Source organism: Aphanomyces invadans, assembly GCF_000520115.1.
Source record: "Aphanomyces invadans strain NJM9701 unplaced genomic scaffold supercont1.44, whole genome shotgun sequence".
In the NCBI taxonomy this organism is placed as follows: Eukaryota; Oomycota; class Saprolegniomycetes; order Saprolegniales; family Verrucalvaceae; genus Aphanomyces; species Aphanomyces invadans.
Genome location: NW_008580189.1, coordinates 221,871 through 247,922, shown reverse-complemented (window position 1 = coordinate 247,922; position 26,052 = coordinate 221,871). Strand labels below are relative to the sequence as shown.

Here is a 26,052-nt window from a genome sequence, read left to right as displayed (position 1 = left end):
TTGAAGAGCATTATCCGGAAATGTTCCCAAAACATAACACTCACCACAATTACGCATATTTTGAGAGGTACATTTTATCCGGAAACTCCATGCCGACGATGCACTCCTCCAAACACCTGCCCAGTGGCCATAAGACGTTTTACATTTAAACGGATTCAATATAAATAACCATGGTAATCTATATTGGCATGTGAGTTAACCCAATCTCAGCAGGTTTCGTCCAAACCTTCAGATTTATCTTCATACGGATAACATGGTATTATACAAACATCAAGATCTCCGTTCTGGCACGTCACCGACCAAACTTGGTTAGAAAAATCAATTTCTCGATTTTTCAAGCTTTCGAAATAATTGCAAAAAATCACGGTGGAGTAATTTTCAATTTTTGTCGCGGTAATTCGCACCGCATCAAATCATACAAAGGCTGTCACGTGAGTCGTCGGCTGCCGCCCTCCGCCATGTCATTTGCGCACCGACTGACTACACTCAAGACCCTCGGCGCGCGAGATTCGGCCGCAGCATCATCTTCGTCGACGCAGGCCTCGACGGGCGTGCAAACACGCCCTGGAGGACCTGGTCAGCGCGTCGCGTCGGTCTTGGACAAGAGTAAACCCAGCGTGATCGACGTCACATGTCCGACGACCGAGGTCGAGTGGGAAGGTTACCTGTACAAGCAGTCCAAGATCGTTAAAACGTGGACGCCGCGCTACGTGACCCTCAAGGACGGCTTGATCAGCTACTACAAGAGCAAGAAGCATGCGGTCGAGCGCACGCAAAACCGCGGGTCATGGACCGTGGCCGACGTCCTCAAGACGATTCCGTCGACGGGGTTTGGTGGGTCCAAGCTACACGCGTCTACGCTCGGATTTAGCATCGTCACGACCAACAATATGGTCTTGCATTTCGTGGCGATCAGTCCCACCGAGCGAGGTACGTGGCCAATCCGACGCTGCACACTCACTCCATGCTCTGAACTACGTAGGAATGTGGATGCACATGCTGCAAAAGTGCTGTGCGACGGCGAAGATCCAAGCGAACGTGGCTGTCGGGCTCGAAGAGGCTAGTCGACCTAGCGAAAGCTTCTTTCACTTGGACCATACGGACTCGTCCGTCTTGCTTTACGGTGCGTGGTCGTCGCGACTGAATCCCGTGCACACGGTGTTTTCTCTTTGTGCTGCGTTTTGGGTTGCTTGACAAGCGTGGGTGGCGATGGCCATCGATCCACTACGTCGCGGTGTTGTGCGCCATGCCGGCAAGAACGTCAAGGAGTTAAGGCCATTTTGGCATGGTGACGCTGGCCACCCGCGCTCCACTCGTTTGCTGTCCTACGTTTCGTTGGACGGTACAACGTGCTGATCGCACGACGGCAGGCCCGCTTCCCTTAACGCGATCGTGCACACGATGCTGGGTGCCGGTTTGAATTCCGAATTGTGGATGCATGGATCGATCGGTGGGCGGTGTTGGGTGGCCATGAGTGACCTGGTTTCAAGCATTGCAGTGTCGCGCGTCGCGACGGTGCCATCCATGTGGCGCCTGGGTCTAACATGTTGTCGTCGTAGCCAAGCTCGTCCACGTCCTGTCTGACACCAGTGTGCCCGACCTCATGGACGCCCTGCCGTTCTTTATCCAGCACTTGAGCCAGGACATCGAGCTCAAATTCAACTTCGACCCGTTCGACGCAGCCAAGTACGCGTTCTGCCATGGCGTGTACTATGCGCGCGAAGGATTTGTCCATTTTGTGTCGCTTTTCCGGCAGTGCTTCGCCCTCGTCGAATCCGCCACGAATGCACCAACGTTAACGTCCAAGGACCCGGACATCATCGAACTCGTTGGTGGCCAGCTCATCACGCGGCTCAGCTCCAAGGAATCTATTCCCGGACGGCTCCACGTCCGCTTCAACTTTTCGCCGTCCGGCCGCATTTCGCGCCTCAGCGTTTACTTCAAGCAGGACAAGTCGCAGGCGCCCGTGCCGACGTCTCGCGGCCGTACGTGAAATGGCTGGTTGGCGCGTTGGTGCATGTTTTGCATGTGCTTTGTCTGCGTGGCTGACGTGGAGCTGCACCGGAATCGTCACGTCGCCGGGATGATGTCATTCGTGGGGACGTGGGCTCAACCAAGCGTGTGCCGTAGGCAGCCGCACGCTGTACACTCTCGAGTCGCACCCGCAGAATTTTCACCTCTGCTACAAAACAAAGCGGTCGTTGCTGCTGAGCTTTCGCGACTTGTCCATCCTTGGCGTCCTCGGCCAAGGTGTGTGTGGGCCGTCTCGGTCTCAAAAACGGTCGATTTGTCGCCCTGAACGTAGGTGGGTTTGGCACGGTCGTGCTGGTGCAGCGCAAGTCGCTGCATGATGAAGAATTGTTTGCAATTAAAGTCGTGGAAAAGAGCCAAGGCAGTGCGAGCGCTCTCAAGGAGCGGCGCATTCTGTCGACGCTGCGCCACCCGGTACCCGTGTTCGTCGTGAGCGTCCGATGGCTGACACGTGATGCTAGTTTTTGGCAAGACTCCGGTTTGCCTTTCAAACGCAGTCCAAGCTGTTCTTGGGCCTCGACTTTTACACGGGAGGCAACCTGTACTACCACATGCACGCCGCGACCATGTCGGACGGCACGTGCGTCGAAACGAGCGGCGGAAAGCGGTAAGCCGACTCGTCCACAGATCCATCGTCCCGATGCATGCGCTTGCAACGTCGTCTGTTGGAGGGTCGTCTCGATGCACGTCGACGGACGTGCGATGTGTGCTTGTGGTTCTTGCTTTGAGCTCACTTTGCGATATGGATCTGAGCTTGTGTGTGCCCGCAGCTTGGCAAATCGATCGTTCTTCCCGACCACGATAGCATGGCCTCGAATAATCGTTGGCAGATGTGGCTGCATTCGATTGCCATGGGGAGCGTTGATAGCGTTTTGCCATCGCAACCATTGTGTGCATGACGATGACGACGTGATGGTGGTAGGTTGGCCATCGAACGCGCGCGATTCTACGCGGCCGAGCTCGCGCTGGCGTTCGCGTACTTGCACACGCACGGGATCATTTACCGCGACTTGAAGCCCGACAACATCATGCTCGACCAGGAAGGTCACATTCGCCTCGTCGACTTTGGCATATCCAAGCAACTGTTCCAGGAAGAGTCGACGGGGACGTTGGCCGGTTCCCCCGCATACATTGCGCCCGAGGTGCGACTTTTGTCCGTGGCTGGCTGACCCGCCTCGCGCTGCTTTAGCAACTGAGCACGCAAAACCCGACGTACGGGTACGCCGCCGACTGGTGGAGTTGGGGCGTGATGCTGTACGAGATGCTGTACGGGTCGACGCCCTTCCACGACCACAACGTATCGGTCATGTATCGAAAGATCACGGAAGCCGACGTCATGTACGTCCCGATTTCATGTCGATTCGTTCGTCGCGGATGCCTGTGGGCATGAACACGATGGGTCGCCGTCTCACGGGGGTCATCGGCGTAGATATGCCAACCACTTCAATTTGGACTCGGACGCAGTGGACTTGCTGCAGCACGTGCTCGTGCGCGACCCGTCGACGCGACTCACGTTTGCGCAAATCCAAGCGCATCCGTTCTTTGCAACCATCGACTGGGTCCTTCTCCTCCAGAAGCAAGTGCCGCCGCCGTACGTCCCGCTCTCCCGCGACGTGTTTGACCATGTGTCGCAACACTTTCGAAAAATGAACGTCAACTCGCTCGACGACACGCCGTGCATTGGCGTCCCGCCGCCGTCCAAAGGCGGCGTCGCTGCCCACGACCACCACTTTGACGAGTTTAGCTTTTGCTACGAACGACGGGTACGGCATCGCATCTCGTCCCGTGTGTATGGCGGTGCACAAAGGCCAACTGGATCGGGTTGACGTCGTTTTGATGACATCGACGCCGTGGGTCGTGACGATTCGTTGTGTTTGGTGGCATGCCTGACGGCGACGCCACCATCGATTGTGTTTTGTTGCCGACTCGACGATCGATCGCATGATGATGGCATTGTGTGGCTGTAGGGCGTGCGCGACGAAGCGTACAACTTGATGATTCAAGTCAAAGAAACGTTTTCGAGCGACGATCGTCCGCCGATCCCGACGCTGCTGGAACACCAGACGTCCGAGGACCTCCACGACGACGATGACGGAACCGACATGGACCCAGAAGTGAACTTGGTCATCTCTGAGATCTCGGACTTTGCCCACGACGACGTGGAAAGCAGCGAGGAAGTGGACGAGAGTTAGACGACGCGGCGACCAATGCAGGACGTGGACGTGGCTACATTTATATAATACACGATGTCTCACGAGCTGGGGTGGATGCACCACGGTCGAACGGTGCTGGAGTCTGTGGTAGACATGCTGTGGCTCAACGAGCACGGCAGCGACCTCGACGTGGGTGCTCGATGCGGCCTTGGGACTCGAGGACTTGGCGTCCACGCGGTGCACATGGGGACGGCGCACTGCTGGCATTTGTGAGGAGTCGCATGACGGCAGGTGCTCGTGCTGGTCCTCCATTCAAGCTGTCGACGCAGGAGCAAAAGCCATTCGAGCCCTGCCATCGTGGCGACGCAAGCAGATGCATCCCATACGTGCAACGCGTCTTATTTTCTTCACGCCATTGGATACAAAATCATCCATACGATTCACCTGTCCAACAACGGGCCGCGACTGTCGGTTGGCGCCGCTGTCGTCGACGCCCTCACGAGGACCATCCCAGTTCTTGCAACAGCGCAGCTGCCTGTGTTTCTGTTCAAAGGTGGAAGCTGTACAAGCGGCGCCAAAGTCGTCGTCGCGCAAAGAGACTTGTGAATGGAACGGCCAGCTGCGGCGGAAGCCATGCCCGAGCGCAGCGTGTCGTGCAGCTTCATCACTGGCCACTTGAAGAGTCACGACGGCACGGTCGCGGTGGGCAACGTGGGCCTCCGACACTTTCCATCCTCCGCGGCATTGGTTGTCTGCCTCGCCCGCGGACTCGTTCACAGTCTGTGGCGGAAGACACTTTCGCGATGCCAAGCTCACGACCAACGTTATCGCGTGCTAGGTTCATCGTTACTCGAGAATTTCAGCGACATACATATCCTCACCTCCGCCGGGCGTGCTGAGACAACTTGCCCCTGTGTCTGGGTCCTTTACTAACTGCAAACGGTGTCCACCACGAGGCAGTGGTGGCCCCAACGACTCTCGACCGTGTCTGTGCCGACCAAAGTCTCTCGCGGCGCGCACGCCCATCCCACTGCAAGACGCATCGACAACACCCCCGTCAACACGAACGGCCGTTCGACCGTCGTGGAGCTGTATGGGCACAACGTTGGCGATGCCACTTGCGCTCGCAACTACACCGGGTGACGTGGACAGGTTGTCCGCGTGCTAGGGCTCGGCACGAGGTGCCCTTCATGCGACTAGCCTCGCTCGCGTCGATCCTTTGCATCTCGTACGTTTCCAGCCGTCCATTTGTCCCCGCTTATCACCTTGCCCTGTGTCCAACACGTGTCCAACGTCAACGTGATGTTTCGACGGACGGTGGCACCTTGAAATCGTGTAGCTGGCATGCTTTGTAAACGTCTTTGATCGATCGTTCACTACCCAAACTTCGATGCCAAGCGTCGATGACGCTCGTTCGCTTGCATGATCCTGCAAGCTGGGCTCGATCGCGGTATCGTTGCGATCGTGGCTTAGCAACGTTCGCGTAACAGGCACGACGTATGCCGCGCGGAGCATCTTGCGGGCGCGGCCGGACGAGTCCGAGAACGGATGTCCCGACCTTGACCTGTGGCGTCGGAGTTTGAACGCGATTCCTCGGGACGCTAACGGTCCTCGGCATTGCCTCGGTGTGCGTCGCCAAACGAGTGTTTCACGGCATTCGCGACTCAAATGCGGTGGATGCTTGACCGTGGCACGTTGGACGCAGCGAACCTGAACCAACTGAACGAGTCAGCCGCCACGGCCCAGTCGGTTGTCGCGGACGAACCCGATGTCGTCGTCGTGGTTGCGGAATTGGTGCTGTGGCACATCACTGCCGCCTCGCTAGAGCTGCCGCCCACCAACGAGACGTGGGAGCTGCACGCGTAGCCGTCGTGCGCTAGCATTCAAGAGCGGACTGGAATTGAATTACTACTCGTTGCTATCAACGGACTTGACTGTGGTCCATTTTATGGACACAAGGTCGCTGGCGAGGGGGGTATTGGAATTCGGTGGGTGCAGGCGGGGGCTCGGCTTGGTCGGTGCCCGCGCCACGTCGGCTGCTTTCGGTTTGTACGCTTTGGCGTACGTGTGATCGTCCATGGCGAACGTCATCTCGGCTTGCCGTGTGGCCTGGATGCGCTTCTCCAGGACGTAAGCGAGCTGTGGGGACAAATCGACCGAGTTGTAAATCTGCTTTTGGACGACCGGGCTCGTGATTGTGTGGCAATACTTGTCCAGAATCGAATCGTACGCTGGAATCGCGGTATCCTTGACGCTGCCGTCCACGACCCAGTTGCGTTCACGTGCTTGGAGCGTGTGCAGCTCCTGCTTTTGCTTGGGCGGGACAACGAGCCGGCGCGCCGAGTGTGTGCGAGCCTGGCTCCGATCCGCACTTGACGGTCGGTGATGCCGCGCCGTCGACGTCACAACAGGTTTGTGGACCGTGCAAAACGCTTCGTACTTGGACGCGTCGCCTTGGCGAAACATGTTAAGGAGGAGCCACTCTTCTTTCATCTTGTCGACTTTGGGATCGAAGTGAAATTTGGGGGGCGATGGGGCGGCCTGCTGCGGTGGCCGTGCCTGCCACATCACGAGAGTAGCTCAGATCGCTGCAACCCAAACGCGACAGCGCTTACCTTTTTCTTTTTCGCGCCAGCGCGCGCAGGAGAGGGGAAGCTCGCCTCTTGTCGCCATGGTCTATAGTCTTTTTGCGGCGAATGGAATACCATGCCACCAGACGAATCCAGCGGGGGCATAACTGGGTCACTCAAGTCGGGGCCGGTAGGCATGTGGGGGGCATTGGGTTTTCGGGGCTGGTGCGGCGGGCGGGGTTTTGGTGGAATCGGGGTAGACTGAGGTGCAAGGGATGGCTGCTTAGGGGGCAGTCTCGTTTTGAGTTTGCTCATTTTCTTGACTGGCACTGACGGTGGTTGCGCCTTTGAATCCTGGCCTGTCTTGGATGGCTCAACATTTTGTCCGGTGCTTGAAGCAGCCATGGAGTCCTCCAGGGCTGGAGAGGTCGATGGCCCTGCAACTGTGTCTGGTTTCACGGCAAGTGCAGCGTCGTGCGCAGCGTGGTCCTTGGGCGCGTTGGAACATTGTGGGTCCTTGGCAACTGTGCCCAAACGAATCTCGCTGTCTAGCTCGGACTGAATGGCGCCACCACCGCCCATGTACCGTTCTTCGTCAAACATGCTCTTCTGTTCATATCTACCGTCGCCGGGACGCGATGACGACACCAACAGTGATGCCAACGCGGCATCGGTCGATTCAGGTACAGTAAAGGCCGCATCACTCGGTAGGTCGATCGCGACTGGTGCTGTCGCTGGAGCGGGCTCACTTCCACTGTCGTCGGTACCAGGCAACGCAGATGCCGTGTAGTCGGTGGTCGCATCATGTTGGGTGGCAATGCGAGCGTCTAGAGAAGGGTGCATTCGGGCGCGTGCGACGTCGGAAAATGCCGCTGCATCGGGAGAAGATGGCGTCGTTTTGTCTCGGCAGTGTTGCCCATCTCCGCCGCTTGCCGACGCCGACGTTGGTGCGATGTCCAGCTCTGTGTCGACGCCATCACCGGCTAAATCCTCTGCAGGGGTTGAGGCGGCCTCCGTCGTACTTTCAGTATTCTCCGTGAACATGTCATTTGGCGAAGTCGGCGGCATTCGCCCCATTGAAGTGGATTCGACGTCCGGGTCACCATCGTCGGCCGACTCCAACGTGGTTGTTCGAGGCAGGTCTACCTCAGGTGGTGCGTGATGTGATGCTTCGGAGCCAGCACTATGGTCGAAAGTCAACAGCGCCTCGGATTTAGCAAAGGACGTGACGGTGGTGGCGGCCGGTGACACAGCTTCTGTCTCAAGGACTGACTCGTGTGGCAAAGTTGAGTCGACCTCAAGTGCGACAGGACTTGATGCTTCGGTATTGCTGACATGCGCCGTAGCGCTGAGATCGATCGGCGATGTGGCAGTGGCAGGTGTAGCGACTTCGACGGTGTCGATGGGCTTGTTGTAGGCGCTCCTGTCGTCGTCTTGAGGGGGAGGCTCAGTAGCTGAAGCGGTGTTGGTCACGCCTTCTGAGGTCGTCCACGCGGCTTGCGCATTGTCATCCGACGAAAGCGGCTCGTCGGCAATGCCGCCATGACTCAAGGCAGCGTCGTCCTGAACAATACTAGTAATGTCGGCAACAGCTTGATCGCTCGAGTCGGTGAACTCCCCTCCATTCGATTCGGGCTCAATACCCGTGTTGTTGACTGGGGAAGGATCGAATTCGTTGGAAAATACAGGCGGCTGACTTTCCTGGGGCTCGCGATGTGAATTGGCGGTGTCGTCCACTTTTGTCGTGGTAACTTGAGCTTCATCTGGCCAGGGGTCGGTGCCGTCCGAATGTCCAGCAACGGGCTGCTGTTCTTGCTCAGCCGTTTGAACGACTTCTGGAGTGAACACCATTGCGACGGGCTCTTGATTTCCGCTAGGAGGGATCGAGCCCGGGGCTGCCGCTTCCTCCTCGTCACGAACAGGATTACTCCCTGCGGAAGCTTCTGTAGTTGGTTCGCGCACTGGCGTGTTGACGCTGTCCGGAGAGGAATTCTCAACCGTATTTGCCTCCGCGACGACCGCAGACTGTGTATCTTCGGGATCATCACCGACAGCGGCATCGGACGCCTGGTTTGCCGGCTTCTCGACTTGATCGACAAAGCTATCTGGCTTCGGCACGTCGGACGCTGTGGCATCGATGCCTTTCGACGGCGCGTCACCTTTCGGCTCGGGTGAAGTGAAGTTTGTCTCTGGATTCGACTCTTTGCCGTCTTCGACCGCAGGTGCAAAGTCTTGGTCGTTGTATGAATCCTCAATTGCCATGTCCGGCGGAGTTGCGGTTGCAGGGGGGAGTGCCGGCGAAGAGTCCTCGCCTCCCGAGGATTGCATGAATTCATTGTCTCCGTACGATTCTTCCAGGGCCGCGGGACGGGAGAGAGTCGCCGTCTCAACAGTTGTCGATGGCGCATCGGCAAACTCGTCGCCATCGTAAAAACCCTCTGGGGACGTTGGTGCGGCGGCGTCAGCTGTCAACGTGCCATCGTCTTGGTCATCGTCATAGCCGTCATCGAGGGGGGAGGTGTCTGGCTCGTCGTAGTCGTCTTCGTATTCGACCTCTGTGGATGCGTCGGGGGCTCCCGCTTCGATGAGCGTGGTGTTCCTGTGGAAGCAGCTTCTCAGCGAGGGAACGTCGTAAGGAAGCCAACGTGTAGAGGCATACCCCATTGTGACGGGTTTCGGGGGGCTCTTTTCCTCTTGGAAGTCATCGTCCGCATACTGCACGTCCTACGTTCGAGGTAAGCATCCAGCAAAATGCATCGGTACGAACATCGGCCATCGCAGCCCAGGGAGCCAGGGGGCGGCTGGGGCGGGCTCGCGGATGATGGAGTCGTTGCACTGCGACGTCGTCCTATATATATCGTGGCGTTTCGGTGTGCGCTCCATATCACTCCCTGGATGCTCGTCGCCACTTGTTTAAGCTCTCTTTGTTGCAGCCTCGACTGAAGGCCGTTCGTGTGAGGTCGCAACTCGTTGTCACTCATGGTGTACTAGTCTTTTAGACGGTTTGAAGGAGGCACCGCCGCCGCCATGAACACCCGACAGGTCGTTCGATGGCCGACGTCGTCCAACGCAATGGGCATCCATTCAAAACAGCCTCAACCATCGCGCCAAGAATGAAGCCCACAGCGCGCATACAATGCCCCTACGCGACTGTGCTGCTGCTGGTGCAGGGCGCGCTACCTGTTCTCGGCCGAGCCTCGATTTCACCAACACGTGCTATGCGTGTATGGATGGGCGAGGCGGTTGTATGTTGCACCTGCGTCCCACGTGCTGACTGTGGGTCGCATGTTTACAAACGAAATTATCCAACCGGTCTCTCGGCTGGTCGGTGCGCGCGACCACATGGTCCGTGGGCGAATGCGGCGGTGGTTGTTGTGTCCATGGGGTCATTGTCTGGGCCCTCAAGACGTTTTGCAGTGAAATGCGCTTGGTGCCTTTCGTCTCATCAAATCTGGCACCCATCTGACCGTGTGACGGGGATTGCCCCTATTACGGCGCTTACGGGCCTCCCAGCTTATTGTACACCCCAAGGGCCTCGGGGAGTTGGCGATTGACTGGTTCCTTGCTGAACCGTCATGTTGACGACCTGCTTTGGACAAAAACGCCGCGGATAACCTGCAAAGGGGCGGTCCCGACGGACGAAAAACCGTGCGTGCCTTGATGTGCAAATATACTTTATATTTGATCGCATGGCACGGGCCTTGCACCACCTGAAGAGTTTGACCCGACGATGGCCCTACCGAAATGTATCATTGTGGTATTCGATCACATTGTCGCGGGAACTACAGCAAGTGGTGCCGCCGGTAGCAACTTCGCCGTGCTAGTCGCCTGCGCGTGCATTGCGAACGTGGCCCGGACCTGGATGAGGATTTGACGTCCCCCATTGCGACGAAGGTGGTTGCATGGAATCCACCAACGATTTACGTTGACTCGACGAGGTGTGCGGCAAGTGCTGGTGAAGTGGATGATTTTGCGTTGTTGGAAATGACGTGTAGTGATGTACGACGAATTGCACAACCCCAACAACACGAAGACGTGGAGCGCGCGTATACCGTTGCAGAGGCGACGTGTTGTCGGCCGAGCCTCGATTCCGCCCACACGTGCTTTGAGTGTGTGTTGCATATTGATGGGCGAGACGGTCGGATGTAGCTCGCGGCATGGTCTCAGTAAAGTGCAACTGCATTCCATTGTCGTCGACCGCCATGGGGATCGGCCGGTGGATGACAGTGTCGCCGACCGTGCCGTTCACCGCGTCGTAGTGTCGAGAACAGTGTGCTCGTTAACCTGGCTAATCATGAAGTCACTTGTCGAATTGACATCACGGTCTACCGTCACGTGTGCGGTAGCGGGTGGTTGAGTGCCGGCGCAAGACAACAGGCGCCACGTAACGGTGCCGGTTTCAACTTGACGGGGCAAGCGAAACGGCCCGTTGTCCGGTCGTTCTTGGGTCGTATATTCGCCAGCGATGGAAAGCAACACCGCGACTCTGACGCCACCTGGTCGTGTGTCGTCGAGTGCTACCCTTGGCGCGTACTCGGCCTACCTCGAGTCCCTTCATCGCAACTCGTATGCGGCCTACATTCGACTCCACGAGCTCGAGAAGGCATGGGGGCTGTGGCACTTGACGTCTCCAACGCGCACGATGCCGTTCGATCCGATCGAAGCGAACGCGTTGCCGTCGATAGGTACAACGACCGCATGGTCCCCAGCGCCAGGGCCGCTGTACCGACTGGCCCCTGCCCTGGGCGCGATCGAGTTAACGATGCGGCTCCTCGTCGACTTTATGGAGGTCAATGTGGAAGAGATCGACGACCCAGACAAGTCGTACGTTGCTTGTTCCAAGCACCGTTGACTTGACGTACCTTCGACATTTCTAGTTTATGCGGTCGCACGCCGCATCGGGCGTATGTTCACCAAAGCAACCGCATGGACGGATGGACGCGGAACCTCAACACGCAGCTCCAGCTCATGCGGTCCATGATTGATATAGACTTGAACGCAGCGACGTACGAAGACGACTACCTCGTCACGACGGCGGCAAGCAACGACAGTCTAGCCCAGCCACATCACGCGTGGTGGGGCGCCCAACCGGTACCGCGTCTGGTCAACAGAGAGATCGAGTCTCAATAAGCTATCCAAACCGTAGGCGGCGGCAAGTTTCCTCGACCGCATTCAGTGCCTGGTGCAGTGCCATTTTCAAGGGCTACCGTTCGGTCCGGGGATCCTCACGAGTCATGCGCAGCATGTGCCATACGACGCCGTCGTCCTGCCACGTCATGTCCGGACGGAATGCCGCGAGGCAGACGCCGAATTTGTCGAAGACCATTTCTTTGCCACGGTGCATCAAATCGTCGAGGCGTGGTGTTGTGTGATGGAGAGGCAACTGGACGCCGCGCAAGCCGAGGTCGACGATGTCTTGAAGGCAGTGCATGGCTCGTCGGTGGCAGACACTCGGTCGGTGGAAGAGATGATGCAGCGCATCGCGCGGCGGTATCGATGGGCTGGGCATTGCTGGGAGTACATGATCGATCACATCTCCATGTTGAGCGAAATGGACGCTCGCGACTACCTGAGCTTGAAATTTCACTTGCACGGGGCGAGCGGCGGCCAGAGCGTCCGCCTTCGGCAACTCACGGCCCGGATCCCGCACTTGTTGCCATGGGGGACTCATGCTCACATGTACACTGGTACGTTTGACCCGGCCGCCCTACAGCACGTCGTAGCCGTACTGAGCCACGTGCGATCGAACGTTGAGGACATTCCGCTTCAATCGGAGCTCGTCGCACTGTTCAAGTCGCATGTGTCGCCAGCGGCGGAGGCTGTCCAGTTGATCCAGGCCGTCCAGATGCTCGAAAACGCCGTCCGGCGATTTTACTTTGGTCATCAGCAGTTGGCGATCATGGTACTTGGCGCAGGCGCAACCGGGACGCAAGAGCTGACTGTGAAGGCCCTCGAGCGCGGGTGGAAGACCACCCATCGGTACATATGTGTCGAACGGGCAAAGGAAGTGATGTCCCAGCAACTCAGTGACGCCCAATCGCCAGTGTTGAAAGGCCGCATCGTTCGAGCGCGATTCGACGACGTCAAGGTGCGGCACCACAAGTTGGTCGTGGCTACCGACAACGCAACTCTCGAGTGCAAGCTGTGGCAGTCCAGTGTCGACCCATTGTCACCCATGTCATGCACGAGCCGGACGCCATCGCCACCACGCCGAGTAGCATCTTCCCCATACCGTCCAGCGTTTGCCCGATCGCTGGCAACGCACCCTGTCCGCACGTTGCACTTTACTACGTATGGCATGGGACTGCCTCCAGACGTGGCACTCGCGAGTGTGCAGCACACCCATGCCCTCCTCTGTCGAGACTTGAACGAGGTCTGGTCGGCGTTCTTCCAGCACGATGTTCCTACGGCAGAGCGCTATATTCTCCAATCCCTTGGGCTCGAATCGGTCGTTCGGGCTGACGACGAGGACAACTCGGAACTGCGGTCGCCGGAACACTACGTGAACTTTGGCGCCAACGTCCACGAGTTCCTTGTGCGCCTCTTCAGCTGTCTGACTGCTCGACCGCTCCAAGTTGTTACGAGCGATGCTGAGTTCGTGTCGTTGACCCGACAACTGGCTGCGTGGACAGCCGCCAGTGGCGATTGCCAAGTTCACCAGGTGCCGCTTCAGCCTGTCGAGACATTCGCAGCACGGTTGTGCGACCAAATCACTGCCGTCCGCCCCCATGTCGTCCACGTCAGCGCAGTGTATTCGAACTCGCAGTTCCGCTTACCAGACACCGCGATTGCGTCCGTGGTCGACGTGTGTACCCAGGGCAACTCGATGTGCATTGTGGACGTCGCGCAGGCTATTGAAAACGTCCCGATGCAACTTCCGCGATCGTCGCCGGTGCTGGTCGTGGTCGGCAGCGGCATCAAGCACTGTACGGCAGGTCCGGGCCTCGGATTTATCGTGTATTCGCCGCATTCGCCGTGGACGCGTCCGTTGAACACGGGATGGATTGCCCACACCGCGAGCCTACAGTCGCCGCCATCGCCTGCCCATCCTCTCGAGTACACTCCCGAGCTAGCCTTTGCGGGAGGAACTCCCGGATTTCATTACGCCCTTCGCCAGCTCAATGATGTCCAGGCATTCTACGCGAACCAGGGGTGGACCCTGGCCACTCGACATGCGTACACGTTGTCGTTGCAAGCCCACTTTCTTGCCAAAGTCGGTGAGGCCGTGAGTATTCCAACTCGACGGTCGACCCTCGCACCGGAAGACACGTCGCGCGCACTTGTGCTGGAACATTCCCAAGCGACTGCAATCCACCAACATCTCATGTCTGGGGCAGTTGTGTGTCACTGCGATGTTCGGTTTGGCAAGCGACTTCGGCTCGGTTTTGGACTGCATCACGTGCAAAGCGAAGTCGATACGTTGGCCGATGCGTTGGTTGCCGCGTGGAAGGCGCTCGACTCGAACGACAAAATGCAACTGATGGCGTGACCCGGGCGCGTCGCTATCTCACGACCACGGAGCGCGAGTCCAGCTGCGACATGGTGGTGCTGGCTATAACGTTGCGATGGAATCAAGTCGTTGGTGTTTCGAGTTGCTGGGAGTTTGACGCATCCATCGTGAGATTTCGGGATGGTCAGGCGCAGGTTCCGGTACAAAGTGCAAGTTAAGCGAGGCTCGTGGGTCAATGAGTGGACTTGCCCTGAACGAAACCCGCGTTCTGTTCGCGCCGTGGCGATCGTGTGGTAGGAGCAGGAGCTGCTATGGGATGTTCGCCGGCAAGGCTCACCGCAGACATGCTTTGAGCATGATCGACCGGACGGTTTGAGCCAAACTTCGAGCAGCCTCGCTGCCGGATGGACAGCAACTGCATCACTCTCAACACAAGCAACGTGAGCTCAACTGTCAGCACGACACCCAGATGCGAACTGCCTCAAGGGCACCGCACGGGTCGACGGGAAAAGCTGGCTGTCCGAATCGCCGTCGTTGACGACTTGCTGAGTCACTGGCCAGAACCCGTGGAGGTTGTGGTGGACACTAGTCGTGGTGGGGGCAGAGGTTGTCGTCGGTGAGAGCTCGACACTTTAGCGTCTGCAGACAGTTTGTCAGCAGCGACGCCACCATGCGCATGTCCACACTTCAGCAAATGGACGGCCCATGTCCCATGAAGACATGGGCCCCGAGCCATCAGATAGCTGTCCTATCGTCATGGCCTGAGCGTTGTGGTGCATGAAGCAACTCGACAAGCAAAGGTGCGCAGCGTCCACTTGGAGAGAAAAGCGTGCTTGCGCTTCAGTGTGTATGTTTCATGAAGAAAGTGCACTTGTTCATTCAGTTGCGTTCTAGCCTCGCACGCAGCGACCGACGACAGAGCATCCACCCAGAAAAATGCGCACATTGCAGCGCAGCGCGGGTCGTGTGTTTACTGCAGGCGGTGCCTTGGCGAGAAGTGTGTCGCCATCGTGCACTGCCACTTTGGTTTCGTGCCGATTGGAAAAGCGGCAGGTGGGTCGCGGGCCGTGCCCAGACGAGCCGCGCTTACAATGCACCAGCCTGCTCCAAAGCACGATGTTTTGCCACGAATGAGCAAGCGCAACAACCGCGTCGTTGGAGCAACCGCAGCTCCACCAAACCACAGTGTACCACTGCACCCCAAACTTCAGCAAGTGCTGAGGGCTGTGGCAGGTCTCGCGGCAAAGGCCAACATCACGTGGAGGCGGCGCCACACTGATGTGGCCAACGGAGCCTGCGTCGTCCTCACATTTTCTTGTACGACCACAGGAACGTGCCTGGATAGCTCTGTGTCAGCTTGTTCGTGATCGAATGCCATGGAGAGCACAAAAGGGAGCAGCTCCTGCCATCCAGACACGTGGGCGCTTGTCCCAACGAAACATCGGGCGAGACCTTGCTACATATTGCACAAACACACGCCACTGACTTGTCCGATCGTTTTGGTTCGTTTCTCTACTGCTGACATGCGTTGCTACACTCAATTGGACGTCGGGATGTCCGCCGCCTTGCCGGTCACTTGCCACGCCATCATTTTGTTGTCCATACTGACGGTGAAGAACGTGTGGAGGGGGCCAGGAATGATTCGCCGCACGGGCTGCGAGTGGCCAACGTTGTTCAAGACTTTGCCAAATGCCATCTTGTAGTTGAACGATGGCAGTTCCTTCACCGAAATCGACCCGTCCTACCAACTTCGATGAGAACAATCACGCCGATGCGGCATACATCGTGGCCCATGAGCAGAAGCGGCGCGTCCTGGCCGTCCGACGAGATGCACAGCGACAGAATCGGGAGGTCGACCGTGTCCGCATACACTTTGGCAAACGGGGGAGCCAAATTCCACACAATCACTTGCTTGTCGAGCCCGCCGCTGATCAAATACTGCTCGGCGCCGTTCACCCACACGTCCAAGTCCATCACGACGTTTGCATGGCCTTCGTTGGCCGACGTCAGCACTGTGCCACACTTGAACGTTGCGAGGTCCCAGATGCGGATCGTGTGGTCCATACTTGACGAAATCAGGCTAACTCGATCGATGTCAGTCCAACGACCCGCGAAAATGAGCCAGGTGACATGCGTACGCTGTGGTCGCGCCAAGCTGCACTGTCTTTAGCCGTGTGATCCCGCGGGAATGGCCTTCCATGAGTCCGCCGCACTTGAAGCAGCCCATGGCCGCGTCAAACGTCCAGTACCGAATGCGGCCATCGCCAGAGCCACTCAGTACAATCAGTTCGCCAGTCACTGGGTTCTTCGCCACCGTCAACGCCCACACGTTGCGGTAATGCGCAAACGGCATGTCTGGACTGACCTGTTGGGGATCGCAGAGTCAGCATCGATGATCTGGTCGAGCTGCAGGGAGGCAGACGACAGTACCATGAACTCAAGGGGAGGTGCCGAAGGGTTGTCCAAGTTCCAGCACTTGATCTTGCCCACAGGACATCCTGGCAGTTGTGGAATCGGTTCCTCGTACCCGACAAACAAGTGCGATCCTTCAAGATGGAGGGCCGCAATGCCTTCGCTCGTCTTTTTCTAAAGCACCACACGACGTGAGCATTCCCACGATGACGTGAATCGCGTACCTTGTCGCGTTCCGTCGGCAAAATGTCCAATTCGACGTTGCACACGGGGATCTGTGCGGTTTCCTTCCATGTGGCACAGTCCCACAGACGGATCGTCCCGTCGTTTGAGCACGTGAACGCTTGCTGCTTGCCTTCCCATAACACGACATCCTTGACAGCGTTTGTGTGGCCGTGGGCAACGCCAAGGCGCTTGACAAAGTGTGGGTGGTTGCACGTTGGCCGTGTGCATCGATCGTCGAGGTAAAACGCGCAGACTTCGTGGCCCGGTCCCCTGTTCTGGATACGGTTGATGCGTCCACCGCCTCGTCCACCGCCCCGACTACCGCCGTACCCGCCGCCTCCATACCCGCCGCGGCCGCCGTTCCCGAACTTGTTGTACGACATGGCTGTCCGTCCTGAATTGAATTTTTAAATCCATGCGCGAGTCGCGGCGAAGGAAATCCACGGATTTTCAGCCAATCCGACGGCTCCAACATTCAATTCGCGACGACAATTGATTCTCACGATGTCAAATGGACCTTGATGTTTGTATAGAATAAAATAAATCCTGCCGCGACCATCACCAGAACCGTCGGCGCCGCCAACACCGTGGACGACCCACGCGACGATGGAGTTGACGGTCCAGGCGGCGGCCATGGCCGGGCTACGTCGTACTGAATTAGATGAAGCGGTGCGCACGAACGAAGCCATTGAGATGTGAAGGAATGGCACCTGTACGTGCTGAGCAGGCGTGCACGTACAATGTCATTCTGTTCCTGGGAGTTTGATCCAGCGGGTAAGAGTTCTGCCACAATGCGACGAATGCACACATGGCACATGAGCCCGTCCACATGCAGGGGATGTAATCCACACACACAGGGCGGCAGGACGCATGTAGTCGACGAAATGTGATGTCCGTTTCGTGGAAGAAGGTCACTCGGTGCGTGTTCTCGCCAGGCGAAACTCCCGCAGGAAGTGTCGCCGGCCGGTGGGACGCCATCTTCTTGTTGCTGCAGTATTCAATTGTCTTCGCCATGGCACGACTTGTTCGACCCATCACAACCATTGGTGCATGTTGGTCATTCGTGGCGCTGGTCACGATGCTGGTCGCCACTACGATAACTGCCGCCCCCGCTGACAAGAAATGGATCACGCACTTCGTACTCTGCGCTTCTTGCGTCTGACGTGCCTAACGTGGATGTGTCCGTAGTATGGCCGCGTGAAAGCTGACTCGTACGAGTACTTCGTCGTCGACGGTACGAAAAACCATTGCGGACAACGACCCCGCGCTTGACCAGGATGGATGCTTATAGTCCCTCGTGGTGTATTCGCCGTGGATGTGTCGCTTCTCCTCAGTGACCTGGGCGCACGCGTGCCGCCGACGCTGTTCCTCCAGAAGGATCGGTTTGCTACCGAAACGTCGTTCGAGATGGCGTTCAATACGTCGCACCAACAACCGTACGTGATGGCATCACTGACAAATCTCGAGGTGAGGTGGCATTTTTGTCCGAAGCGCTCCAACCTCACGGAATGCACTGTTCCAGCACGGACGGTACTACGCCATGGTGTGGGGCGGCAACGTCCACGGCTCGGTCAACAACTTTGGCGTCGGGCCATCCACGAATATGTGGTGGTACCTCGATTTTACGTTTCGTTCCTGTCATGTGGTGGACATGCTTGGTACGGACCGAAAACTCTGGACCGGCAGCGTTGACCTGTCACAGGCTCGTCTTGTGCCACGGCGCCGGTTCCCCTGCCCCGCCGCCGCATCCATTCGCCTCAACAACAAGCGACCGGCAGCAGCGACGGCCGTGGGTGTGTTGACACGGTCTCGAACCCGTCGTTGTTTTCGTTTGAGCTGGTGCAACCAGCCGCATACTTGGACGTGACGCTCGACGTGGACGACCCGTCCAACGTCGTCGTATGGGGGCTGTACTTGAACGCAGCCAACCCGATGGCCAGCGATGCAGTTCAGAACGCGACGTCAGCCACTCGAACGCTCCGTGTGATGCGGCCACTCGTGGGGTTCGTCGGCGGCGCCGGGGTGTGTCGAGGCAATGACACACGCGTAGGCGATGGATCGTGGGTGTCGCGTTGCAGCGGCACTCGGCCGCGGTTGGCAAGTGCAACGACGACTTGAGCGAGAACACGGGCGGGATTCCATTGACGGTCACGTGGAGCACGACCGAGGTACACGATGCGGCGCATGGAACGTTGAGGCAGTGCCGCGTAGGAATGCGATTCGTTCGAGAACGAGCTGTGCCCTGCGTCATGGACACCTCTGAATCAACTGCGCGATGCCGCCAACCCGGTCGACGACTACATCGTGGACGCAGCCTTCAGCGCCAGCCAGCCGTCCAAGCCCAACATGACCCACACCGCATTGGTACGAACAATCGGCGTGTCTCGGTGACGATTGCAAAGCGAATGCAGGTGGCGTACGACGTGCAAGTGGACCCGATGTACGCTGGCACGTCTGTTGTCGTGCACTTGGCGACGACCGCGCATGTGGCCAACTTTTCCGTGTTTATCCGAGTCGATGGATGGCCGACGGCGTCGTTGTTCGATTACAGGTTGACCCTGACACGGCGGCGCTGCGTCGACAGCTCATCGGTTGGAACGAATGTAGCTTCGATGCGTCGCAAGGGCGCCCGATAGGGACGTTGGGCTCCGCGACCGACCCGATCGACCCGTCTGTCCAGTCGTTCGAAGCCCTGCGGCAACAGCCCAACTCAACGACGATGACCGCGCCATCCTTTCTCGAGTTTCCTCCGATTGTGTTTCCCAAAATCGGCCACTGGTACATCATCGTCGCGCCGACCGTGCCATCGACCCCGTACGTGTCCCGTGGTTGGCGTCGAGAGGTCACCAAATGGATGGCGCAGATCGCAACGCGAGTGGGGCGTGGCGATCCAGTTGCAAACAAACGCGTGCCCTCCTCGCAACGTGTGCAGCAACCACGGCACATGCCTCGTCAAGACGTCGTACCAAGGCATCGTGTACGGCGAGTGCCAGTGCGCGTACGGCTATGGCGGCCGCGATTGCAGTTCGCTTGTGTACACCCCTCGCGAGGTACGTCGGCTCGGGAATCGCTGCCGCAATGGTCACACGCCATAGCGGTCGGGACGGACGTGGCTCTTGTTGCTGTCGAATGCAGCGATCTTGCCCGCGGCGATTCTGTCGTGGATGCGCAGGTTGTACGGTACGACATCCATTGGGTGGCCGACGAGGATGCCATCGCCGTGGGGTGTGCGGCGTGTAGTTGAAGCGGTGCTCTTTGTTGCGCTGGGCGTGATATCTGGCGTGTACCACGCATGCGACCTCAACTTGTACTGCATGTTTCCGTACGCGTTTCTGCAATCGATGGACTTTACCTTTACTTTCAACGCCATCATGCTCGGGTTCATCCATCTCTCTGGAGCGTTCAAGCATGCCAAGGTACGGTCGTGTCCACAACGGACGGTCAGTGTAGCTTCATCGTGCGTGTGTAGGCTGGCATGCAAGTGTTTGTGCTCGTCGCGCTCGTCTTCATGACCACGTACAACGCGACGTCGATGAAGAATTGGATCGTGCTGGGCGGAGTCATCACGGTCCAGTTCGTCGCGACGTGGAGCTACTACGTACGCAACAACGCGGCGTCACCATCGCCTGATGATATGGGATCTGTCGTAGTTGACGATGGCCAGACACCGCCTGCATTTGACCATGTTCCAGTACGCCGCCGCCGCCGCCGTCGCAGGGATGTTTTGACGTGGTGTAGGACGTTGAAGCGGTTTGTGTTGTACAGCGACAACTTTGACTTTCGCTTCTTGGTGTTTGGCGCGGTGCTGTGGGGTGCCGCCTTTGGGTGCTTCTTCACCGAATCGGGCCATTCGTACTGGCTGGTACACGACGACTCGGTGCCACCCTCCGTGAAAATGTTGACAGGGTTGCGGTAGATCCACTCGATTTGGCACTGTACGGCCATGTTGGCGGCATTTGCGTTCATGGGGTTCCGCAAGAACATTCGATACCGCTGTGTCGGCGAAGACGGTGTCGACGTGTTGAGCCACGAAGCGACCCAAGCCGCTGCTCGACTGGACAAGCCGCGTTTCAAACCCCACGACGTTGTGCTCATGCGCGAAGACGTTGAAGCGTCAACCGCGACAACCCAAGTCACATCGACATGAACGTCGTCGCTTAAACTGACGTGAACCACACAATCGTTTGAAAGAATTCTCGCCCGCGCTCGTCGAGGTTGTTTCCCTGCACCGGCCATTGTCGGCAGAGGAGTCGCATGCACATTATTGCACATGTGCCAAATGTCCGCTTGGGGTGGACATGGTATGTAAGCTGCAATTACTGCAATAAATGCTCTATATGATCGAATCAAAGGTATGCAAACTCCCCCGGCACCATTCCCCGTTAAAACGTCAAGTTTCTCATGCATACAATATGTTGCATTGGGTAAGCACAAGAATGGACGTTGCACAAATGAAAGAGTTGCTTCCAATAGTTTCTTCATATGAGCATTGCATAATATTTTGGAAATGATCGTCTTAGTCCTACGAACTCAGGATTGTGCGATCCGGTTGCGGTTACTTGGAACCATTTGATTGGCTGGTGAAGATGTTCGAGCGCATGTGATTGGCTAACTCATCTCGCATAAAAGACCCCGACCAAGCCTCCATCTCGCAAACCCATGGCATGGGGCAAGTTCCTCCGGTCGATGGTCCGACGCGGGCCGTTTGACCCGCGGCATTACCTTGTCCATCCTTCACGAGCGAACGGAAAGCACTCGTATCAATGCCGCCCTTCCAATACATCGTCGACCGCGAGCCACATCTGGGGCCCGCCCCTACCCAACGCCGCGAAGGTCGACACCCAACTGGACACGCACCTCTTTGCGCTCTACTTTCTCGTGACCGAGACGTTGGCGACGTTTCTGTGGCTGTCGATCGCCGCGCATTGTCTTCGCGGCACGCGCGTGCCCTTCCTGTCGCTCCCCATGCGCTTTGTGGTCGGATGTTTGTACTGCGTGGTCAAGCTCGCGTTGGTACGTCGTCGGCGGATCGTGTTCCCGCGCGATCTTCTCAAGGACGTCATGTGTCTAGCTCGAGTACGCGTTCCATGCGTCGTTGTACTTCCACATCTCTTTCATGGTCGCGATCATCTACCTCGTGCTGTCAACCCTGGCGTGGGGATGGCATCGCGGGCCGCTCTGGTTTCTGTACTACATGAACCCTCCGCGCCTCTTCCAGCCGTTCTCGATCCACGGATGCATCCAACACATCGTGTACTTGGTCTTTCAGTGCATTGCGTCCCCCACCACCACGACGGCTCGGCCCCCACCGACGCCTCGCCCGTCCCAGCACACGGCGTCGTCGCCATCGCGTTCCGGCACGCCGTCTTCCGCCGTGTCCACCCCGTTGAACGTTCACATGATGGGTCATTTTCTTCACGTTCCGCTGCGGTTGGACATTTGGAACTCGACCTTGACGGAGCATTGGCGCCAAGCGATCTTGTACTACGGCGACGACTGCCGCCATCGCCGCCTCAGCCCCGATATGTCTGCCACCGAAGCGCGCCTCCTCGTCGCCATGGATGCGAACGGACTGCTCTTGCATTTTTACTTGACGGTGCGGCCGCTCTTTGTCGATCCTGTCCAAACTTGTGTCGTTGAACGTAGCCACCGGACGCGACAACTGTCCACGCGTTGTCTCGCATGGCAGCGGACGGCGGCGCGGCCGTGACGGTGCTGGAGCTCGTGCTGCGATACCACAACCATTCGAGCTCGACGCGGTCGACAACCCACATGCAATTTCAAAAGCTGCCGTACGTATACTACGCCACCAACCCGATCTCGAGCGCGCGCCTCACCCGCATGCAACGCACGGCCGTCGTCCATCTGCTGCAGCGACTGAATGTGAACCCAGCGATCGGGTGCGACCACATCTCCCCCGTGCGACCTCATCGTCGTTGGAAATGTAGCCACGCGATTCCGCTGCGGATGCTGCAGTGCTCCAACTTTCTGACGCTCCCCCTCACCAAGGCGGCGTCCCGACCCCGTCGATCATCCCACCACGCCATGTCGTCGGCGGACCTCGAGTCCATTTTGGGCTGACTTTGAACAATACACGACACTTGTTGGCATGTCATGTCGGTTGTGCATGCACGATCGAGGGCAGATATCGTATCATCCGGCTGAAGGCGTGCGTTTGCAATGGCTTGGTGAAAACCCTGCCAAGGACCGCCGCAGCGGTCCCCATGCGAGGTGCTTGTGGCCACAAAAGCGCCACGGATACGAGAGCAGCGGGGGGCGAACGAGTGCGGCTTTGGGTCCAACGCAGTTCAAACAGTACGATGGAGGTCTCTATCACGTAAGTCGAAGGCATCTACGAGTGGGAAAGGGGTGGGTAGGGGTGGTATCGCTGCCGCGGTTTGGCATGCGCCGCCGCCACTTTAGGTTGGCGCAGTTTGCTTTCTCGTATCTTGGCTCGCAAGTCCACAGCGATCTGCGGATCTCGCCGCGCCGCTTCGTCGACCTTGGCCGCCCATTCGTCCCATCTCCTTGCACGCTCCACCATCTTGTCTGCAATGACGGGTTTCATCTCGTCCGACCATGCGTTAACGTCGGCCTCGCCACTCGACGACGACGACGAGCTGTCCACACGGGTGCGCCGCCGCCTCCTTCCTTGTCCTTGTGCACTCGCCTCGGCGCGGTCGTCCTCGTCGGATGCCATGGCCGCTGCGTCGTTGATTTCTTCGTCGTCGTTGCTGGCGTCGGCATCCTCTTCGTCCTCCGACGACACACTGAGTAGACACGGCCAATACGGCTGCAAACATCTCCTTGTCCGTTCGATGGCGTGCAGCGCACTCGCCATGGGCGGCCCCGTGTCGGGCGGCAGGAGCGGCACGGGATCGCCCAGCAGTATTCTCAAACACGCACTTGCCGACATTGCGATCGACTTCAAGTTGTACCCTCCCTACGGTTCCCACCGCCGCGGATGAACGTCACGTCGAAGCATTACAACACGCTGCCGAGCTCGTGTGTGGCTAGCCACCGTCGAAACCAAACCGATCGAGCCCAGCAATCGCACACGACAATGCGTACCTCAAGTGCCAAGACAATCTTGCCGCCGGCTAACGAACTCAGCATGTGGGTGAGGTGGGCGTAGCCAGGAGGAGTTAGTCGGCACCGTCCGAGCGGGTCGCCCAGTGCGGAATCGAACCCAGCCGACACGAGCACCAACTCTGGTGCGTACGCCCGAAAAATCGGCATGAGAAGCGAGTCAAAGGCCGCGAGGTACTCGGCGTCGCCGACCCCGCCACAAGGCCACCCAACGTTCACGTTGAAGCCGGCGCCAGCACCGGACCCGACGCTGTTGGGGGCCCCCGTGCCAGGGTAAAATGCGCCTTGGTTGTCGTACCGGTGCAGCGAGCAGTACAGCACGGTCGGGTCGTCTTCGAACATGTGCTCCGTGCCGTTGCCGTGGTGGATATCCCAGTCGAGAATCAACACGCGGCTCAGTCCAAACTTGGCCACCGCCGCCTTGGCCGCCACCGCCACGTTGTTGAACATACAAAATCCCATCGCATGCGACGACTCGGCGTGGTGGCCGGGCGGCCGCACGATTGCAAAGCCGTTGCGAGCTTGGTTGTGGACAACTTTGTCGACAAGGGACAAGACAATGCCCGCCGATAAATGGGCAGCAATTCCCGTGTCGCTGCAGCAGTACGTGTCAGGCGTCAAGTGGTGATGCGGGAGCTTGCACAGCTCGTCCAGTTGAGCCAAGTACGCGTCGTCGTGGCATCGCAGCAGATCCGATCTGTCCACCAACACGCTTGGAATCTATTCGCGCATCAAGTCGATACCTGGACCACAAGCGCGGATGGGAGATGCGGGTTCACATGACTTACATGCGTACATCGCTGGACGAGACCATCGTGCTGGCATTGCGCAAAGATAGCTGCAATCCGGTCGGGTCGTTCGGGGTGCACGTCGAGTAAGTCGCGGGGCTACTTGGAAGACACATTGAGCATGCGAGAACAACACTGCGTGAAGCGAGGGTACCTGGACTTCGCGGTGGAGACGCATGCGATCGTCGTACCCGATCGCAGTGTATGTGGGTTTGGCCTCGGATGGCGCGGTAGCGCCAGCGTCGACCTGCCGTACAGGTTGAAATGGGGCGTCCTTGCCCTGGCCACAAAAGACGCACTGGTCGTTTTGGTTGAGCCGAGTGCAGACGAGGCAGTTCCACAAACCGGCAAAGGAGGATGGGTCATCCGTGCGGCACGAGTCGTGCATTTCGTTGTCGTCGTCAGAGCTGTCGTCATGCTCCTCGTCAATTTCGTCCAGAGGATGATCGCGGGATGCTGGTGAAAACGACGAGCCTCGAGCATGCGTGTGTCGATCGGGTGGATGTGTGTGGGTCGCCATCGTCTTTCCGGTCAACGACGCAGCGGAGATGCTGCTACTTGGAAGATGGGACAACGAACTGTATATGTCGTCGTCGCTCGCGGTGTCAGGACATCCCGAAAAGAAACTTGCAGGTGACGAAAAGCTCGCGGCAGTGGACGTGCCGTTACCCGCGTTGGCAAAATGGTACGATTCCATCAGGAATGGCGAATACGTCACAGACGAAGGCGCCATCGGACTAAACCGGAAGGCTCCACCAGGCGAAGCTCGCACTGCGGACGTCAACGGATCACTCAATGGTGGTGCGTGCTGCAGTTGGGTTTTTGGCGACGACGACAAGGACGACGCGAGGGCCCTTTTCTTGTGCGATGACGGACTACTACCACGAGCGTGATCCTCATTGTCCATGAGAGCACAGCTCGTACAAGTCCAGGTCGTGGTGGCGCCAGACGCGGGCTTTGACGGAGGGCTTGCTTCTCACGAGGCAAAATCGGGAGTGCGCCGCATGCCGCTAAATTCGTTCTTGCTCCCAAGGGACCGTGAAACCTCTGGCTCATCTGTGGTTGACATGAAAAACTGGTAGAAATGCATGAATGCATTTATACAGGATATGTTTTATCAAAGAACAATGTAGTGGATCGGAGTGCCTCATTTCGTATCACAATATCGAGAATATGTGTCTTCAAAGTATGCAACTTGAGAGTTATATTTTGTCGGACACCCACATATACTGCCAAGATTTTACCTGACTTGAACAACATCAATATTCTCATAGTATAAAGAATGGAACAATTTCCCTTGCTTTAACAACTGCATCGTACATGTAGCAAATTGC

The 26,052-nt window shown here is 57.9% G+C and overlaps 10 protein-coding genes across 26 annotated transcripts; 6 read left to right on the top strand and 4 right to left on the bottom strand.

Moving 5' to 3' along the window:
• The first annotated feature begins 371 nt into the window (after window positions 1-371).
• H310_12867 (AGC protein kinase) lies at window positions 372-4,288 on the top strand. Of its 4 annotated transcripts, XM_008880110.1 has the most exons (10): window positions 372-930; window positions 983-1,123; window positions 1,560-1,985; window positions 2,131-2,250; window positions 2,306-2,445; window positions 2,493-2,638; window positions 2,954-3,173; window positions 3,221-3,369; window positions 3,461-3,794; window positions 3,999-4,288. In XM_008880110.1, exons 1-10 carry the CDS (start codon window positions 459-461, stop codon window positions 4,221-4,223), a joined length of 2,373 nt encoding a protein of 790 aa, XP_008878332.1. In that variant the 5' UTR covers window positions 372-458; the 3' UTR covers window positions 4,224-4,288. The 4 variants fall into 4 exon arrangements, with proteins under 4 accessions (XP_008878332.1, XP_008878330.1, XP_008878331.1 ...); XM_008880108.1 differs by having other exon boundaries at window positions 2,954-3,369; XM_008880109.1 differs by having other exon boundaries at window positions 2,802-3,369.
• Window positions 4,289-5,374: 1,086 nt separating this feature from the next.
• H310_12866 (hypothetical protein) lies at window positions 5,375-6,050 on the top strand (the record flags this gene model as incomplete). The annotated part of the gene is made up of 3 exons (XM_008880106.1): window positions 5,375-5,412; window positions 5,658-5,809; window positions 5,890-6,050. The coding sequence occupies 3 exons, from the start codon at window positions 5,375-5,377 to the stop codon at window positions 6,048-6,050; spliced, it is 351 nt and encodes a 116-aa protein (XP_008878328.1).
• Window positions 6,051-6,058: 8 nt separating this feature from the next.
• H310_12865 (hypothetical protein) lies at window positions 6,059-9,600 on the bottom strand. The gene is made up of 4 exons (XM_008880105.1): window positions 9,522-9,600; window positions 9,414-9,478; window positions 6,800-9,353; window positions 6,059-6,743 (listed from the first exon to the last, which is right to left on the bottom strand). The coding sequence occupies exons 1-4, from the start codon at window positions 9,528-9,530 to the stop codon at window positions 6,093-6,095; spliced, it is 3,279 nt and encodes a 1,092-aa protein (XP_008878327.1). The 5' UTR covers window positions 9,531-9,600; the 3' UTR covers window positions 6,059-6,092.
• Window positions 9,601-9,652: 52 nt separating this feature from the next.
• On the top strand, window positions 9,653-10,961 carry H310_12864 (hypothetical protein). Its single transcript, XM_008880104.1, has one exon. It carries the CDS (start codon window positions 9,805-9,807, stop codon window positions 10,306-10,308), a length of 504 nt encoding a protein of 167 aa, XP_008878326.1. The 5' UTR covers window positions 9,653-9,804; the 3' UTR covers window positions 10,309-10,961.
• H310_12863 (hypothetical protein) lies at window positions 9,847-11,141 on the bottom strand. The gene is made up of 2 exons (XM_008880103.1): window positions 11,084-11,141; window positions 9,847-11,038 (listed from the first exon to the last, which is right to left on the bottom strand). Exon 2 carries the CDS (start codon window positions 10,940-10,942, stop codon window positions 10,520-10,522), a length of 423 nt encoding a protein of 140 aa, XP_008878325.1. The 5' UTR covers window positions 10,943-11,038; window positions 11,084-11,141; the 3' UTR covers window positions 9,847-10,519.
• A 55-nt stretch (window positions 11,142-11,196) lies between these two features.
• Window positions 11,197-14,459, top strand: H310_12862 (hypothetical protein). The gene is made up of 3 exons (XM_008880102.1): window positions 11,197-11,578; window positions 11,632-11,845; window positions 11,901-14,459. Exons 1-3 carry the CDS (start codon window positions 11,220-11,222, stop codon window positions 14,241-14,243), a joined length of 2,916 nt encoding a protein of 971 aa, XP_008878324.1. The 5' UTR covers window positions 11,197-11,219; the 3' UTR covers window positions 14,244-14,459.
• A 1,189-nt stretch (window positions 14,460-15,648) lies between these two features.
• On the bottom strand, window positions 15,649-17,240 carry H310_12861 (hypothetical protein). The gene is made up of 5 exons (XM_008880101.1): window positions 16,841-17,240; window positions 16,635-16,790; window positions 16,343-16,569; window positions 15,987-16,284; window positions 15,649-15,945 (listed from the first exon to the last, which is right to left on the bottom strand). Exons 1-5 carry the CDS (start codon window positions 17,222-17,224, stop codon window positions 15,742-15,744), a joined length of 1,269 nt encoding a protein of 422 aa, XP_008878323.1. The 5' UTR covers window positions 17,225-17,240; the 3' UTR covers window positions 15,649-15,741.
• A 161-nt stretch (window positions 17,241-17,401) lies between these two features.
• H310_12860 (hypothetical protein) lies at window positions 17,402-21,096 on the top strand. 7 transcript variants are annotated; one of them, XM_008880097.1, is made up of 16 exons: window positions 17,402-17,979; window positions 18,030-18,075; window positions 18,133-18,308; window positions 18,364-18,499; window positions 18,544-18,844; window positions 18,892-19,009; window positions 19,053-19,205; window positions 19,253-19,392; window positions 19,449-19,655; window positions 19,705-19,891; window positions 19,937-20,021; window positions 20,082-20,257; window positions 20,311-20,439; window positions 20,492-20,532; window positions 20,580-20,703; window positions 20,758-21,096. In XM_008880097.1, the coding sequence occupies exons 1-16, from the start codon at window positions 17,731-17,733 to the stop codon at window positions 20,986-20,988; spliced, it is 2,499 nt and encodes an 832-aa protein (XP_008878319.1). In that variant the 5' UTR covers window positions 17,402-17,730; the 3' UTR covers window positions 20,989-21,096. The 7 variants fall into 7 exon arrangements, with proteins under 7 accessions (XP_008878319.1, XP_008878316.1, XP_008878321.1 ...); XM_008880094.1 differs by having other exon boundaries at window positions 20,492-20,703; XM_008880099.1 differs by having other exon boundaries at window positions 20,311-20,532.
• Window positions 21,097-21,467: 371 nt separating this feature from the next.
• H310_12859 lies at window positions 21,468-22,951 on the top strand. Of its 2 annotated transcripts, XM_008880092.1 has the most exons (4): window positions 21,468-21,854; window positions 21,913-22,437; window positions 22,488-22,741; window positions 22,790-22,951. In XM_008880092.1, exons 1-4 carry the CDS (start codon window positions 21,501-21,503, stop codon window positions 22,920-22,922), a joined length of 1,266 nt encoding a protein of 421 aa, XP_008878314.1. In that variant the 5' UTR covers window positions 21,468-21,500; the 3' UTR covers window positions 22,923-22,951. The 2 variants fall into 2 exon arrangements, with proteins under 2 accessions (XP_008878314.1, XP_008878315.1); XM_008880093.1 differs by having other exon boundaries at window positions 21,495-21,854; window positions 22,488-22,951.
• A 168-nt stretch (window positions 22,952-23,119) lies between these two features.
• Window positions 23,120-25,753, bottom strand: H310_12858 (hypothetical protein). Of its 7 annotated transcripts, none has more exons than XM_008880085.1 (6): window positions 25,643-25,753; window positions 25,064-25,596; window positions 24,873-25,016; window positions 24,719-24,817; window positions 23,913-24,650; window positions 23,136-23,784 (listed from the first exon to the last, which is right to left on the bottom strand). In XM_008880085.1, exons 2-6 carry the CDS (start codon window positions 25,199-25,201, stop codon window positions 23,194-23,196), a joined length of 1,710 nt encoding a protein of 569 aa, XP_008878307.1. In that variant the 5' UTR covers window positions 25,202-25,596; window positions 25,643-25,753; the 3' UTR covers window positions 23,136-23,193. The 7 variants fall into 7 exon arrangements, with proteins under 7 accessions (XP_008878310.1, XP_008878313.1, XP_008878307.1 ...); XM_008880086.1 differs by having other exon boundaries at window positions 23,138-23,784; window positions 25,064-25,593; XM_008880088.1 differs by having other exon boundaries at window positions 23,120-23,784; window positions 24,873-25,596.
• Between the last annotated feature and the right edge of the window lie 299 nt (window positions 25,754-26,052).